The sequence below is a fragment of the Seriola lalandi genome, unplaced genomic scaffold (assembly GCF_002814215.2).
Source record: "Seriola lalandi dorsalis isolate HSWRI2012SDOR001 ecotype SW California unplaced genomic scaffold, Sedor1 jcf7180002052652, whole genome shotgun sequence".
Classification (NCBI taxonomy): domain Eukaryota; kingdom Metazoa; phylum Chordata; class Actinopteri; order Carangiformes; family Carangidae; genus Seriola; species Seriola lalandi.
The window spans coordinates 67,005-83,877 of NW_019523205.1; the positions used below are offsets into that span (position 1 = coordinate 67,005).

At 39.8% G+C, this 16,873-nt stretch overlaps 1 protein-coding gene across 1 annotated transcript; it reads right to left on the bottom strand.

The window, feature by feature from the left end:
* Positions 1–59: 59 nt before the first annotated feature.
* Positions 60–16,242, bottom strand: LOC111650623 (alpha-2-macroglobulin-like). Its single transcript, XM_023400533.2, is given in 37 exon segments — positions 60–102; positions 297–338; positions 526–631; positions 716–784; positions 868–958; positions 1,112–1,236; positions 1,870–2,082; positions 2,960–3,147; positions 3,240–3,402; positions 4,015–4,089; positions 4,294–4,450; positions 5,059–5,134; positions 5,931–6,107; positions 6,219–6,302; positions 6,443–6,494; positions 6,671–6,792; positions 7,400–7,526; positions 7,644–7,869; positions 8,966–9,146; positions 9,259–9,340; positions 9,467–9,604; positions 10,142–10,291; positions 11,019–11,164; positions 11,745–11,808; positions 11,902–12,129; positions 12,306–12,476; positions 12,578–12,687; positions 12,777–12,870; positions 13,841–13,949; positions 14,065–14,149; positions 14,233–14,398; positions 14,641–14,661; positions 15,283–15,335; positions 15,474–15,630; positions 15,780–15,960; positions 16,121–16,148; positions 16,151–16,242. Coding segments are annotated over 37 exon segments (4,317 nt in total). The 5' UTR covers positions 16,206–16,242; the 3' UTR covers positions 60–97.
* Positions 16,243–16,873: the final 631 nt, after the last annotated feature.

The following is a 16,873-nucleotide window of genomic DNA, read 5'->3' on the forward strand; positions in this document are numbered from 1 at the left end:
GTTTCACAAGGTACACAAAATGTTTCTAATAAAAATGCTGGTGTTTTTAAATATGCTGGTAACCGTGACAACCTGATGACTGACCACACTTCTCTCTTTAAGCTGCAAAAGAACAAGAAGATATAATCCACGGTGAGGACTTAGTCTACAGTATGTTACAAACATACTTTGAATATAACGAGTGAAAGATTCTTAGTAGTTTAAGACATTGGTGCTGTTTGTGGTTTAGATTTTTCAGCCATAAATCTATTCAGAAAGAAATATTGTTGTGTTATTGCATCATTAAGGATCGTTACCTGCAGCACAAGGGTAGATGTACTGTGTCTCAGCCTGGTCACCTGAGAGGAAAAAGAACAGGAAGCGAGATGGTTTTGTTTTGTTTTTTTAAATCAAACTTTCTTCATTTGTTCAACAGTCCAACACATTTCACACTTATACTCAGCATTACAATTCTGATAAGTACTCAGTTTTGGTCTGTGTGAAAGGGATTATGGTGTGTGTAGGAGGACTGAGTATCAGTTTTACTTGGCTGGTAGTAGTCATAGATCTTGACCACGGCTGGCTTCAGGTTCTGCACTGGGAGCTCCTGTATGAGCTCTAAGCTGTGGTTGATGTCTATGTCCTTTGGTAACTGTTGGAAGAAAAACAGACGATACGATCAGTAACAAATCTGGAGAGCACCATCTGTTGATCCCCCACTGTGAATTCCTCTCACCTCCCGAATGTAGACCATAACGTGGTCTTGCTTTTGTTCAACACGGTCCACCAGCAAAGCACCTTGGAGCTGTGAGGAGACGATACTCAGCTTCATCAACACATGAAAACTCATCAATTTCTACTGAGCTCAAAGTTTCTCTAATAACTCACCCGTTTCAGAGACTCTGGGTCTGGGACAAAGCCAGAAAGCATTTTGATATCAAGGATCACCATGTTGGTAGTTGTCTCCTTTCCACTATATCTGCATCAGAACCATAACAACGTGAGTCCTTCACACCTTACACAGTTGTATTAGACGTATCAGTAGAGACAGGTATTTAGCACTGGCAGCTACAGAGGATCACTTGCAGTATTCCTCTCTAACTGAAGGTGGACCTGCTGGTTGGTTACTCACAAGGAGGTGACGTTCAGAGTGAGTCTGGGCTTGTGAGATGTGCTGATGCAGCTGGCCTCTGGTTTTACTTTGACGCTGAGAGTGGTGACGTCAGTAGGAGTTGGGATGTTGTAGTGAAGAGAAACCTGGGGAACGGTTCGTCATATTAAACGTGAACGAAAAAAAAGAATCTGAAGAATTTGTTTTCACGTGTTGGTGACTGTTGCTGTTTGAAACGGACAAACTTACACAACGAGGGGATTTGGCTCAAGTACCACCAGTTGGAGGGAATATTTTAGTATGGAATATTTTTTAAATTAATTTTAGACATCTACATCAAAGTCTGTCCCACTCCATGTCCTACATGTCATTACACCCATTACATTGTTAAATAAACCTAATGATGGCACTTCACAAAGAGGGGTCTGCAGACAGAAGAGGAGGGGTCACTAGCCTTCAGGCTGTCACTTATTTTGCAGTTTATTTGCTCACACAGTCGCCAGTCCAGGCAGCTTTGATGAATATACTCTATGTCCCAATGACGTCACCAGATGGCAGCACTGGTGTTCGGCATTGACTTGTAGCAGGGACATTAGTGTGCATGTAAACGTACTCACAGTCAGACTTGGCGTTATGTTGACATGACACGGACCAGAAGTTGACTGAAGCTGCATGAGTTGAATTAAACTAAAATATCGTTGAACTATTTGGCAATGAAAAGATCAGTCCCTCTGATGTCGGGCATCGATGTATCTGTACCTAATTATATGTCCACTGACCTGCATTGAAGCACATGCAGTGCCCTTCACCTCCAGGCTGTACTGTCCCGTCACGTCGGGCAGCGTCTTCTCCTGGTAGAGCAGCTTGTTGTTTTGGTTCACATCAAATGTCAGCTGGCCACTGGGGGACTGGACGGTCACTGTGCTCGAACCCTCTGGACTGAACACCAGAGTGGAGTACAGAGCCAGAGCCTGAAGAGCCACCACTGTGTCCTACAACACACACACACACATGTAATGATACATTACAAGAGGATAAGTAATAAACATCATTGTTGTGACGTAATGATAACTAAACAAATATATTTTACTTTCACTTATAAACTTACAGCAACTCAGTCATGTTTCATGTGTCTCTAAATGTAGATTTATCTCTGGGCACCAAAGGCTTCTTCATGCTTTAAGCAAAGTGGCTGTTGGATCATTTATCTGAAGCCACATTTACAATGTCAGAATCTGTCTATCAGTCACCTATTTCACCCAGTAATTAGCCGGGGGTGTGACGATGTAGAAACTTGTCTTTTTTTCCATTCTTTTCTTAACCACTTTCCTCACTCTTTGTGCACAGCTGAGTGCAACAGCATCAATGTCGTCGATGAGAGACTGTCCCATCATGTTGAGGCAACAAAAAGATGCAAAGACAGAGGTGGACACTTACAAGCCTCTTTACATTTGATGCCTGTTCAACACAAGACAAAAAGAGCAGCAACTTAACAGCCTGTTTTGTTCACTCGCTCTTGACGGCTCACGGCAGGTTACGTTCAGTGTGTTCATTTTTAATATCAATTTTAGATACAGATGCCAACCAGGGCCGTTACAGTTCATAGATGACACATTAACGAGTGTCAGAGAAGAACTTCAAAACTAGAAAGTAATATTAAATGTGATTTGTAGTAAATGGGTAATAACACTGTTGTGGTTCTGAATGTGTGGTGATCAGTGAATGTAAACAGGTGTGGTATGAGGTAAACAGAGGGGTGTGTTATTAGTTTATATATTCACAGTAAGGACACGAGACACCAGTGAAGCCACAGACATTAACGTTGTTTCCCAGAAGAGAACACTGTATGTTTACATTGATGTCCTGTACCTGTGTGGAGGAGAAGCCTCCATAATGGTTCTGCTGGCCTGTCAACCATCTGACGATGCCAGAGGTGTAGCCCAGGTCTTCAGGAGTGGGGGAGGCACTGAGTTTAGCCAGCATAACGTAGGAGCTGATCTCCACAGACAGAGAGGCTGAAGTATCTGTTGCTGTCTGAGACCAGTGGAGGAGACCCCCTAAAAACAGCCATCACAAACAAACAGGCATGAGATGAGCTGCGTTCACAGTAACTGAAGCCAGAATGACTTCCTGTAGGAGGACGGCTCACCTTGTTTCACTGCGACGGTGTCTAGGTGCTGCAGAAGGTGATCACGTGTCTCTGTGTCTCCTGCCAGGGTGAAGACGTACGCCAGCAGAGCTGTAGTGTAGGTGTTGCTGAGGTCACCGATGGACTCCCTGAGGCAGGACAGGCTCTTCTTCACCACATTGTCCTGTAACAGATTGAAATCATCCCTCGTTATAATCTCAGGATTCTTCTGACAGCAGATTCTATTTGATCATATCGGTGATCAGACACTATCTGGATGTAATAGCTTCCTTACGTTTACTATTATTAGTCTGTTGTGTGTCTCTCACATTATAGACTTCATACCAATGAGCAGAAAGTATCTGTCATTTACTGTGATGGACCTGACTGGGACGTTAATGTTAATAAATGCAGACGGGTTCATCACTTTTTAGCGTCCCCTGGAAACCCTTCTGTTGTGTTGTCAAATTGGTGAAGATGTTTTTAAAATTGTTTTCTTATTTGTCTATTTACATGTGTTTTCCTAAGGTGCAGTGCGTTGAACGCTCAGGGCAAAGGAAGAACTTTATTTTCAGTGTAATGTTTTTGACCCTTTATTATTCTGTTAGATACATTTCAGTCTAACATGACCCAGATATACCCACTGTTAATACCAATGTATTACATGGTGATTATTTAGGTAATAACACAGTATTAATTAATAATTACCTCTTTATTATAGAACTATTACCATGTTATTATCAAGCTGTAATGTAAAGTGCTACCAAATAGTTACAGGTTCAATGGAAAGAGTCACCTCAACATCAACGGACATCTCCAAGAGGGCAGCAGTGATGTAAGCACTGAGAGTCACTTCATCAGACACACCACCCTGTAGAGAGGAAGCACCAATCAGACTTCGTCATCATCACCGTACCTCTGGTGTTAGTTATTACTGAGCTGTGAATGAACTGGCATTTAACTGAAGCTGCAGCAAGATGTCACTCAGTGAAAGTAAATATTTCTACCCCTCCAGTCTGATCTGTATGTTCGCTTCTTCAGCTTCATAGTGACTGTACAAGTGCTGTCAGCTTACCTTCATTCTGTTGTTGAAGAGTTTTCCTGACTTCTGGAAACAGCCGCTGCGTTGTTGTTTACTCAGCAGCCAAGTCTTTGACTGTTGGATCTTTGCCGGGTCAATGTAGATGAAAGACTGAGCTTTGCCAAAACATCTCATCACAAAAGCAGTCAGCCTGAGGACATCAAAACAAGGTTAGACAATAACTGACACAAGCAGAGGCACCTTTTGTAATGCCCCAGTGATACTTTAAAGTCTTCACATTAGTGGTATTACTGTATTTGCCTTTGGTGTAGGAACTGCTTTAAAGTTGAACATTGTATTTCCCTGCAACACTGGATGGATATTGTACATTATCAGGTCATATTGTCCTTTAATTGTACAGCATAGCAAAAAGTAATTGTATCTACAGAAGTTTCAGAAAGAATTCCCACCCCATCACACTTTATTGTGTTGTAGATTTATTTTAAATGGATCAGTCCACACTCTGTATCCCAAAAAGATTCCAACTCCTTTGTTACAGCTTTGAGTCTTTTTTGTCCCTACAAACTTTGCACCGTTCCCTCACTTCAGACTGTCCCTGCCACTGAGAAGCCCCCCTCCCCCCAATATTATCATGCTGCCACCACCATGCTTCATTTTTCAATTTCAGTTGTTGATTTTGAATAAATTTGTGAAAATTCCTTTTCCTTTATTTTGTCATTATGTATTATTGAAGGGAATCAAATCAACGTAATTTAATCTTTGACATAATTAAATAAGTAACATAATAAATGTTCTCACCAAGTGTTTCCTGCTCCTGTCCCAAATGTGCTGTAAGCACCATCTTTGTCTTTGTAGTTCAGCTGTCTCTGGTAGCCTGTGTAACAATAACAACATGTTTATTCCAGCTGTGATCCTCAAACATTTTCAGATTTGATACAGTGTTTGATATTAAGGTAATAATTTGATTGTATTTTTAGATAAATTAGAAAAGTACTAATTTGTGTTTATGCATTTATATAATTTTAGAGTGAACTGAGCTCTGCTTAGAATCTCATACTTTATCTTGTATGGGCAAAACTCTACAGCTGAAGATGGTTGGGGATTCATTAAATCACATGCAAACAACACTAGGCTGCTGCAGAGTAACCACACACTTCTGCACACAGTTGGCTATAAGTCTGTATTTTACCAGTTTTTAAGAGATTACCTGGGTTCATTAATCGTGTGTCAATGCCAGTTTCCCAATTTGAGTTGTATTTTTATAGTTTTTTTGTTTTTTTTTAATAGTAAAGCTCGTCATCAGAATCCATCATGCAAAGCCTCCAGACTCCAGTCAAGTACAAATGGTGTGAGGGAAACTATAATTCAGGTAATCTCTTTTTTATATTTGTACTGTTGTTGCAAAGATACAAATATGTTTTCCATGAAAGTACTTATTGAAAACATATTTGTTTGTTTGCAACAACAGTACAAATTATCATTTATATATATATATATAATATATTATTATATTATAATTATTCATTTGAAAGTTTTTTATTTTTCATTTTTATTTATATTTTACCAAACTGAACTTGATGGCGATGCAACAGGTGAATAATGATCATGGCGGGTTTGAATGTCTGAGTTTCTCGCTGTTGTTCTTCAATATGAAGCGAACAGAGACTCACCACTGGTCAGGAAGTTGGTGGCCTTTTCCAGGATGGCTGGAGTCAGCTGCTGTGTGTTTTTCAGGTACTGGAGGATGTAGATGTTGGGAGCCAGGAGCGCCATGTTCTGCTCACCACAGCCATACGGCATCTTGAGCAGCCCATCCAGGTTTTTCAGGGCTCGGCCCAGAATGTCACCTGCACAAAAACACTGACATTTAACTAACCTGATTGTAAATTTCAAAGACACACTGCACAGAGAACATCAGTGATAGTCAGAGTGGGCAAAATGTTTTGCACAAAGTTTACCCAGGACTGATATTGAAGCACGAGCAGATCCATTTATCACATTCTCAGGGAGCTGTAAGTCTATTTCCTCCGTCAAAGCCTCTCCTGTGCACAGACAGGGAACAGTTTTAGAGAGAAACTCAAGTAGCAGTCAATCAAAACAAAGATGTCATTTAGATTCAATGGATGGTCGATGGCAATTCATCCCAATCCGAAGGAAATATACTGGCATCAACTCCTCCTACCTTTTGGACAGAGCAGCCAATTGTGGGTCTTTGTCATCTCAGTTCCTTCAGCCTGAGAGGGAAGGAGGGAGGGAATAACATAACATAACATAACATAACATAACATAACATAACATAACATAACATAACATAACATAACATAACATAACATGTTTTCTTATATTAAATGAAAAAAATAATGTTTTTGGTTTAAATGTTTGTTTGTTATCTTCTTTTTAAGGCACCAACCTTTACTATGAGCGATCGTGTCACAACATCGATACGACCTCTATCTGGCACGGTCACAATTTCATTGTCACATGAAGCTTGGGATGCCACAGCCTCAGCAGACACAGTCACATTTACAACCCCTAAAAAGATCAGCAAATAGAGTGTGAAACCTGATTTAATTTTTTTATATATAAATAGAGTGGACAAAATAACAGAAACACCTAACACAGTATAGTTTCAATAAAAATGGATCATTATAAGCATCATGAAGGTAGTATTTATTGTAGAGCTGTTGTATGTAATATTGTACACTGCATTAGTTTTAGCTAGGTGTGTCTAATAAACTGACAATTAAGTATATAAATAGAGAAGAGAAGAGGACCTAGGATGGGGCCTTGAGGAACCCCTGATGTACGGTGCTGAATTTAGTTGGAAAAACAAGTCAAAATGAGAACATAAATTTGTCAAAAATTAATTAACTAATTATTAATTAAACTAATTAATAATAAGAATACCAGGAGGTCCTAGAGCTGGGAGTAAATGTAAAAACACAGATACAGGATCAACAGGACATGCTGGGTTTGATAGTGTCAGCTGGTGTATTGAGGGACTCCAGGATAATGAATTAAAATTTTGACCTGCCGGTCTACAGTCATGCTGGTGAAGAGGAGAAGTAGGTTGTCCACCCTGGCAGTCTGTAAACCTTTTAGCTGACAACACCAGAGTAGATAAAAGCTTGACCCTCACCTAAGGATGAGGGGACCATGATCCAGCTGAGGGTCTTGCGCTCACTGCCACACAAACAGGATGTGTACTGGTCACTAGAGTGGGGGGTGAGGGTGTAATCTAAGGAGGGTGTTGGAGTCACAGTGACCTGTTCAACCAAGACAACAGTATAGTTCATAAACTGAAAACACACCCCAGGTAACACAAATGTTAATCACGAATCCTGTTCATTTGTCACACTATTGTATGTGTAAAAAAACATTACCATGATGCAACTGGACAGGTAGTTGAAGGTGGTTGCCTTCAGTTCAAAGTGCTCCCCCCGGATGATGGAGTAGGGCAGGGTGAGCTCGAGGAAGAAAGGCTGGAAGACAGTGAGTTTTTTACGGGGAGCCAAGCCAAAACCCTGAGGGGACAAACAGAAAGCCTCCGTCTCCCAGGTGGTGATGGTGTCTGGGACGGTGAAGGACACATCCTTTGTTCCAGTCTCTCTGGATCAACAGACACACACAGACACGTATTTTTAGAAAGTCACTACTTCTTTTCAAAGGAAATCAGGCATCATCTGTCATGCTGAATAAACAACCTAAATGATTTACACAGCTGAGAAAATCAGTTTACAATAATCAAAATGCATTCAAACTAATCTTTACAACTGTTTCATAACCATCAAAAACAGGGAGTGGTAAATCAACAAACATTTTCTTAAATAAACATAGTTTCTATAAGGTTCATAAGCTTTTTCCATCGCCAATTCTGCTATAATAAAAACTTAATGCTGTATTCATTCATTTGGTTGTTTTACTTGTGGACAGTCGAACATGGCGTGAACACGACACTGGCATATTATCACCTAACAAGTTGTGAATGGTGAAATTGTTGCCTATTAAACATCCAGCAGACACAGAGACACACTGGCGTTCATTTCTGGAGTCATAATTTTATCCACCTTGAAATGCAATTCCAGTGAAGTCCAAAAATATCTCCGTTAGCTTGGTCTTCAACAACTCCTGAAGGAAATATGTGGCTCTTTTGCTGCTGAATAATCCACGTTCATAGCAGCTAAGTTTTTCTGTCTGTAATAAAACTCAACCGGGCCTCTTTAATGGGGTTGATGATGGTGGGAGCGAAGGAAAGCAATACAGTTGTTTGGCAGTAAAACCAAAACAATGAGCCAAAAGATGTTAAACTGCTCTGCACAGCTGAGGGAAGCTACAGTTTGGTGTTTGGTGTAGGTGGTGATCACGTGTAAGCCCTTTCACATTGCACACAGTCATTTGGTCAGTTGTTAATAAGAAAAACTTGATGAGTGCAGTTTTAAACATTGTTGAGTTGTACTGAAGGTTTAGTGTTTAGGTAACCAGAATATTCCCAGTTATGTTTTAGTCGGGGAATTGTCGCTTCTTCATTTCCCTCTTGTAATCTGTACAGTGTGCTATCACATAAAGGTAAAATGCCTTACAAGACAAAATGTCTTGCATTACATTACTAAAAAAGAACCACATTCTGGTACAAAAGGTAGAACCTTATTTAGGTGATCAAAACTACAAACAATATCATGTGAGAAGGCTTGTGATAGATGCTCACCCAACATCTACCAGGTCCCATATCCAGGTCTCAGGGAAAAAAGTGCGGACTGTCTGTATTGGCGGAGCCTCAACTTCAGACTCGACTTTCAGTGTACGAACACGAGAGTACGCAACACGCTTATGATGAGTGGAAGCTGAACTGGTCGTGAACCTGAATGAGGGGTTATCAAACAAACGACCTGAAAAGACACCACACAATATTCTTTCAGAGACAAAGACCAAAAATGACAGTGAAATAAATGAATGCTGAAAACATTAGTGTGATAGAGAGAAAAATAAATAAAAAATTACCGGAGTGTTTACTAAACATTTTACGTATTATGATGCATACAGAATTTTCAATCAAATTAGTTGCCATCTTCAGTCCTACACTCTAGAGAATCCATCAACAGAGAGACATCACTGAAAAGTTAATCACATGGTCAACAACAAACACTTTAATGTGTCTTAATATTATTTATATTGTATATTAATATTAAAAATGTAGCTTAAGAATTACCTGGAACACACTAAAGGCATCATCTTTCTTGGCATAGTGTGGATCAAAGTAAATTCGTCTCCACGTCAAGCATTCTATATGATCTTGGACCTCAGATGGAACTTGGGATACTTCTTTGACAGGCAACAGGTCAAGTATCTGAAAAGAAAGTTCTGGTTCAAGGTAAACCAACTAAAGTTTGTTGTTTGATGAAGTGCCTACAATTGGGGTACTTTTGGCTCGGCCTAGTGTACTTGCCAAAGTAGACTCATACTTACTTTTTAAGAACAGAATAATAAAGTGCTCCACAAGTGGGAGAAAACAGCAGTGAACAGCTGTATAAAGAGTGACTGAGCTCAGCCTCAGAGCTCAAACATCTGGAATGAGCTCAGACTAGAGCTGCTTCTCCACCACATTAAAAGGAGTCAGCTGAGGTGGTTTGAGCATCTGATTAGGATTCCTCCTGGACGCCTCACAGCGGAGGTGTTCTGAGCATGTCCGACTGGGAGGAGACCATGGACCAGATCCCAGTAATGCTGGAGGGACTAAATATTCCATCTGGCCTGGGAATGCCTTGAGATCTACCAGGAAGAGCTTGGGAGAAGAATCTATAGGCTGTCTTGCTTCAAGTTGCTTCCTGTTGTTCCCTAATTGTTGACAAGGATTAGTGGGCGGATGGTTGATTGCAGCAGTTACCTTGTCTGCATTCAGAATCTTCCCTGGCTCCTTGATGAGGACGCTCTGGTCGACAGCGCTCACGCCACAAAGAGAGTCTGGCTGGGCCGTCACCTGCATGGTGGTCTCCTCTCCTGGGACGGCTGAGGACGGAGAAAACTCCAGCGACACCTGACACACGGACAAATTTATCTTGTCAATGTGACAAAAACATGTATTATGCTTCAGCTTCTTTTTTGCCTTTATGAGTTAGCACCAGCAGAGAGATGACAGGAAATGAGGGAGATGCAACAAAGGTCCACAGCCAGACCCCTTGCTTCCTGCAGAGTAAGTACATAAATGCAATTCTGAGGAAGGTTTTAATAGCATTGCTTTCACATTAACTCAACAGTGGCTGTACTCCTAATTTATATGATTAGTGTTAATAAATACACTAAAAAATTGCAGCAAAGGAAAAATTTACAACCCTGATAATAACTCTCAGTAGACTTAGCAAAGATGCATGTATGAATTTACTTATCTTTTCAGCCAGGACCAGACTACGTAATATCTGCCCAATAATGGGACACTGGAAACAAAATGAGCTCTGATCACGACAAAGGATTGTTTTATCCCGTGCAGCGTGCCATAGTGGAAGACAACTGATGCAGCATCTGGGATGATTAACACTCTGACAAAAAGACTCACATGTCACATTTTTCCTGCCTTTTCTCATCTAGTTTAGGCTTAGGCCTGATATTTGATATTATCAAATCTCGACTGATAACTAGGATGGTTTTGATAACTGAGAATAAAATATGTCCTCTGTAGATAAAAACCGTCTGACTTCAGGCTACATATTGACCTTCTATATCATCAACTATTGTATACTATATCTGACTCTGACTTCGGTACTGACCTTATGACTGAAGCATTTCTCAGTCTTGAAGTCAGCCCTGTTTGCGATCACTGTTTCACTGGGGAGGATTGCATAAGCTATTATCTGGATGACTGGTGCCACCTCTGGAGACACTTCCAGCTGAAAGGACACCTTGCCCTCAGTCACTGAAATAACAGACCAGCTGTTATGAACAACAATCATCAACCACATGCCTCCATATATCAATGAAATGAATGAATGTAGGTCAAACTCCCATGACCCCCCTCAGTACCGTAAGGGTAAAGGGTATACCCCTGCTTTCAGCTTATGTTTATTAGCCTACTGATGCTCTTGTACCCTCTCTTTCTTCTTCTTTATAAAGTATCATAATATCTGTTTTCTTATGGTTCTGGCAGTTGCTTACCATGTGGAGCCATATTGCATTAGACACAACCCAGACCAAAACTGAGAAAGCTTTGGTGTTCACAGGTTCTTTTATATCCCCGTTAAATCCACCTTTGTTGCAGTTTAGGTCCCAGATTTTGAGTTCACTTCAAACCTGTTTGTTTTTAATCGTACAACAGATCAAGTACCCTACACTTGGACTTAAATAATACAAAAAACTATTGTAGGGTTGGTATAATTTTGAATCATTGTCATCATCATGTTGGTGATATTGCACAGGGATGTCAACAGTTTTGTTTTATACTGTAACAGAGCAGATAGAAGTCATTCCTTAAATTCACCATTCACGTCTTTGCCCACCTGAATTATCTTGCACTTCAATCTTTTTTAATCCTTGCATGACAATAGCTCCTCTGGATAAGACCTGGAGGATTTGAGAGAGAATAATTGTATTATTCCATCTCTGTCATAAAAGTATTAGTAGGGCACACTGAGAAATCTTTCACCCATCACTCACCAGATACATCACATCCACAGAGGCCTGTTTCTCTCCCACTACTGTGTATCGGATGGAGATGGTCTCTTCTCTGTCGCAGGGAAGTGGTTCATCCTTCTTCCTCACCTCCAGGGAGCTGATTGTTTTAGTATCAGGAGTAGAACGCTGGGCCAGAGACACTTTATGATGTCCATCCTCATAGAATGGAGTTCCAATAATTGGGTATCTTGGCTCCAGTTTGTTCCTTACCTAGAACGAAGCAAAGAAACACTGTAAATGAATCAGCGGCATTATCAACTTTCTGTTCCACTTCCAAGATTTGTGAAGGAGAAACTTGAGCAAGCACATGGTTGGATGGAGCTTTTGGTTTGCATTATCATCTTCCTGGATTACAGGCTGTAGTTATAGTGCATCTTCTTACTTACATACAGATTGACGTCCCCTTTGTGGTTGGTTGTGTTGAATGAAAAAGCAGCGATCCCATCACTGTCAGTTGTGAGGTTCTGTAGCAGACGTGCTGAATGTTTGTTTCTCCCCTCAAACAGGTAGACCACCATGTCAGGAATGGGTGTATTATTGTAGTGAACTGCTTTAACCTGTTGGAAGCCCAAAGGTGTATTACTGTGGAATTACATGGCTTGAGTTCCACTGTGTACAAAATGAAACTAAAGAAGCAAAGAAAACAGTTTGCACTTACTTTTCCCTCCACATTTGATCCTTCCTGATAAATCTTAGGCGTGTCAATAAAGGACAGCGTCCCGACTTTATAAGAAAAGCCTATATTCTTTTTTTGTGAAAATGAAATACCTGTAAGAAAACCTCATTGTTACTGTACAACTATTGGTTTTTTTATACATATAATTATCTTTTTGAATAGACAGTATCCAAACACTTACCAGTCCCCTCCTCTTCCACTTTGGTAAAGAGATCAAATTTCCCTTGCAGCATGTATGGTGAGAAGGTGAAAGTGGCACAGCCTGTCTTATCTGTCTATAAGATCATCAAGCATGTGATTACCAATTCAAGTATACAGGTGTACACTGTGAGATATACAGAAAAGTGTGTGTGTATGTACAGATATACAGACTAATTTATTAAGCTTGGCTTGACTTAGTTTTCAATAAAATATCTCTCTCAGTGTAGCTCACTGAGCAAATGTTCATTTGTGTTCACTATTACTTACATAGCAGTTTATATTGTTAAGGTAATTTTTTCATATAAGATTAGGGTCAGTTTAGTCAGGTTTATACAGGGCAGTGTTTCCTCTGCATTCATTTAGCAGTGGCAGCTTGCCACTGCTAAATCATAGCCGCCACGCCTTCAAATTTCTTTTCTTTTTTTTCTTTTTTTTATTGTCGCAAATGCATCACCGCCACATGATGGTTAGGTAAAAAATAGTATTTTAATGTTCACACTTGTAATCAGATGTGATGTGAGTGTAAACTATATAACGCTGTTAGTGTTACGTTACTCACACTTACTCAACTTTGCCACTGACTCTACAGCCCCATCTAGATGATCTTTATATGTTTATTTATTATTTTTATTTATTTAATGTTATTGTTTTATTTATTTTTTACTTTTTACATTTTCAACTGGTTAGAGTTGAAGTAACATTTATTTTTCACAAACCAAAGGTATTTATTTTTCTTGACATTGTATATGGCTGAGATATATATTGTAAAAGTTCAATGGTATCCATAAAAGCCATTTTCAACTGGCCAGCCAATAAATAGGTTTTGAAAGTAAAATCTGCTGTCAACTGCTCATTTGGTCATTTGTGTATTGTGTATGCCTGTTTATCTAGTAACTTTAGCTAACTATTTATCCAGTGCTTCTAGCTAACAATTATGTCTATTTGTACTTTTACTTTTAACTATTATAGCTGTTTATCTAGTACTTTTTGCTAAAGATTATAAGTAAATCCAGAGAGATGAGACTATTGCTATAGTAACTGTACCTGCTTTGTCTCCTTGTAGCATGGGTCCTTCTGGTCTATCTGATAGGAGGTAAGAGTTCGGCAGACCTTAACTTCAACGCTGCCTGGCACAGGCTGCCCATATGTATATCTGATTAAATGCAAATAACAAAAACGTTCATTACTCTAGTGAACTGCTTTGTAGTCAACATTCATTCATTCACCAATCTGAGTGTAGTTTCTCATTTGTAAAGACAGGTGCTTACTTTAGACATACTTCAGCTTTGAATTCCTCCTGTCCAATGCTTACTTCATCAGGTGTATTTATTTTCATGTCAAATTTAGGCAAAACTGGGGAAAAGTGTTGTTGTCAGCATTCTTGTTTAATTCCAAACCATGAGGTAAAATGGAAAAAAAACCATACAATGACTTACCATATTTCTCCACCTTGAATCTGTGAGAGGTTTTCCTTCTATCAACTGACACAGAAATGTGGTAGGTTCCTTCACGGGCCTCAGAGTTCAAAGAGTAGGAAAGCTGCAATATTTTACCATTCGAGTTTTCATTTAGCCACTGCCCAATCCTGTTGTCATGAGAATCCTGTTTAATAAAAGAAATGCATTTATGCATTTATTCTACACACAACATGCATCTTACGTCTTCTGTGTGAACAGAGGAGAACATGTAAACTCAGAAAGGCTGATCAGCCCTAATGGGGCGATCCTGCTAAAAAGATGGAGGACAAAACTTTCAGATCACATCCTCATAGTGAACAATATCATAATTACTCTAAGCAGTTTCATGGAAACTTTGTGTGTTAAGGTGTGGCATTTTAACCTTACCTTAATTTCAATGACATCGTACTGCAAAAAAAAGGAGAGAGATCTGTTAAGGGACGAGCTGGCTTGTGTCTTGCCACCATGTATTGGCTCATTAGTGACTCCTAATGAGTCCATGTTAAAGTGATAAACTGAACTTCATTTTCTTTATTTAAGAAATCAGTGATGCATTTGTAATGAGCCATTTGTGCTCTGATGTTTTCCTTTCAGTCTACATCTATTTAAGTAAGTCCAAGACAGTCTGTGAAGATTAAAGACTATCTTTCTTCATAACAAAAAGTTGTCTCAGGCCCAACATTCCCCCATGAAAAAGCACTTGATGACACTGGCATGTTTCCCTTTAGTTTTTAAAATGATAGTTTCTAGATTTGTCCACTGGAGTCTGTGCTACAAAATGAAAAACTAGTGGATAGGGGTCGATATATTTATCACAGTGTCAGCAAAAATGTTTGAGGACTTTCAAATCAGCACAGGCAGGTCAACCTAAAGGGATCCTGATTGGACTATCGACCCAGAGATCCATCAGGAGCTGATTCTCTGGTTCACTGGGGCAAAACTTAAAACCTGCACTGTTATCACAGAGTGTCACTAACACTATCCTTTGTAAATGAAATAGAAGAAAGGAGATGCTGTTCAAATACTCACCAGCTGACCGACAGGTCTCAACCTTGTGTCCAGTGTAATGACCCTGAAATGCACTGAGAATAATCCAAAGAGATTAAATTAAGCTTTTACAGTTTTTTCTCATCTTGCTTTTTATTTTTTACTTTAGAAAAATACTCTAAACTATGTGACCGAGCAGTAGTATTAAACACCATAGATAAGATCAGGGTTACCTGTTTGTCCAGGGAGGTAGATTGGTTTATCTGTTTGGACGAATGTCATTGGCTGATAGGCTTTGATCATGACTTTCCTGATTTCTTTAGAGTAAAATGTGTCGCCTCGTACCTCCACCTCAAACTTCTGCACCTCTTTATTCTGCACTACAGGAACCTGTGAGAGAAAGATATTGTATAGAAACCAGGAAAACCGTTAACAAAGCAAAACCAAACTGATAATTATATTTAACAAATTAGCACACATTCAAAAAAATGTAAAAGTGGAATAGAGGAAATGAATCAACGCCTTTCTCTGGAGCTGACCTTAAAGTGAGTGCAGGTATGAAACTCTTCACTGGATGTCCGTTTGAGAAGGGTTGTGTTCTTCACTTGGGAGATCAGAGTGACGGTCATGACCAGAGTCTCGTTGGGCTGCAGGAGACTCGCACAGAATTTGGTTTCAGCTCCAGCTTCAAGAACCGCAGGAACAGCCACCATGTACTGTCTATAGACACAGAAACATTCAGCACTCAAACAATTCAGCAGAACAACAAGATCTAATATTTACTGAAATGTGTTGGCATTGACATCTTTTCTGTGTGCAGCGTACAACTAAATTACACACATGCTATTGTAAGTTTTTGAGACAATCCAGGTAAACTTACGGCTTTGCCATCGTCCCAACCACACAATCCAACTCAGGCAGACAAACAGTTTCCATGTCCTTATCTGTAACCCAGAAAGACCCATGACTGACTGACATGAACCTCTGTGCCAGCGTCTGTTCTCTCTGCCACAAATCCACCCCCCTTCATCACCCAAATCACACAAACAACGTAACATATCCCTTAAGTCAATCATTTATAGACAAAATCAAAATACTGAGGCCACATGTCACACATCCAGAAGACGGATCTAAGCTGTTTTAAAGAATAATCAACACCCTCATTTACTTTATACCATGGTTGGTGAAAGGATCTGTGGATGTGGGTTTCTGTCCACTGAAATGCCAGAGGGCTTTTAATCTGAAATGTTTACAGGAAGTGTTTTGAGTTTTTATTGATGCGTGATGTAGGCTAGTAACTTTAACAGGAGCAGATTAAGAGGTGGCTTTGTAATAAAATAGTGCTATGACCAATGATACATATCAAACAGAAAGAATTAGAAATAAAGACTTGTAACCTTCAGATGTTGATATAAATCAAGGCTCCGCACCGCTGTTGGGTCGCTAAAGCTAGTGAAAAATGCGCTAAATTGGCTGCAGGCTGAAAACGCGCCCTGCCAGAAACCGTATGTGACAATTTGTTTTGAACGAGCAACAGCCAATGGGGAAACTCCATCTTAGTCACGTGGCATTCAGCTGACTAATGGTGGAATTATGATCACCCACTCAGCCGGCAAAAACTTACAGCTACTGC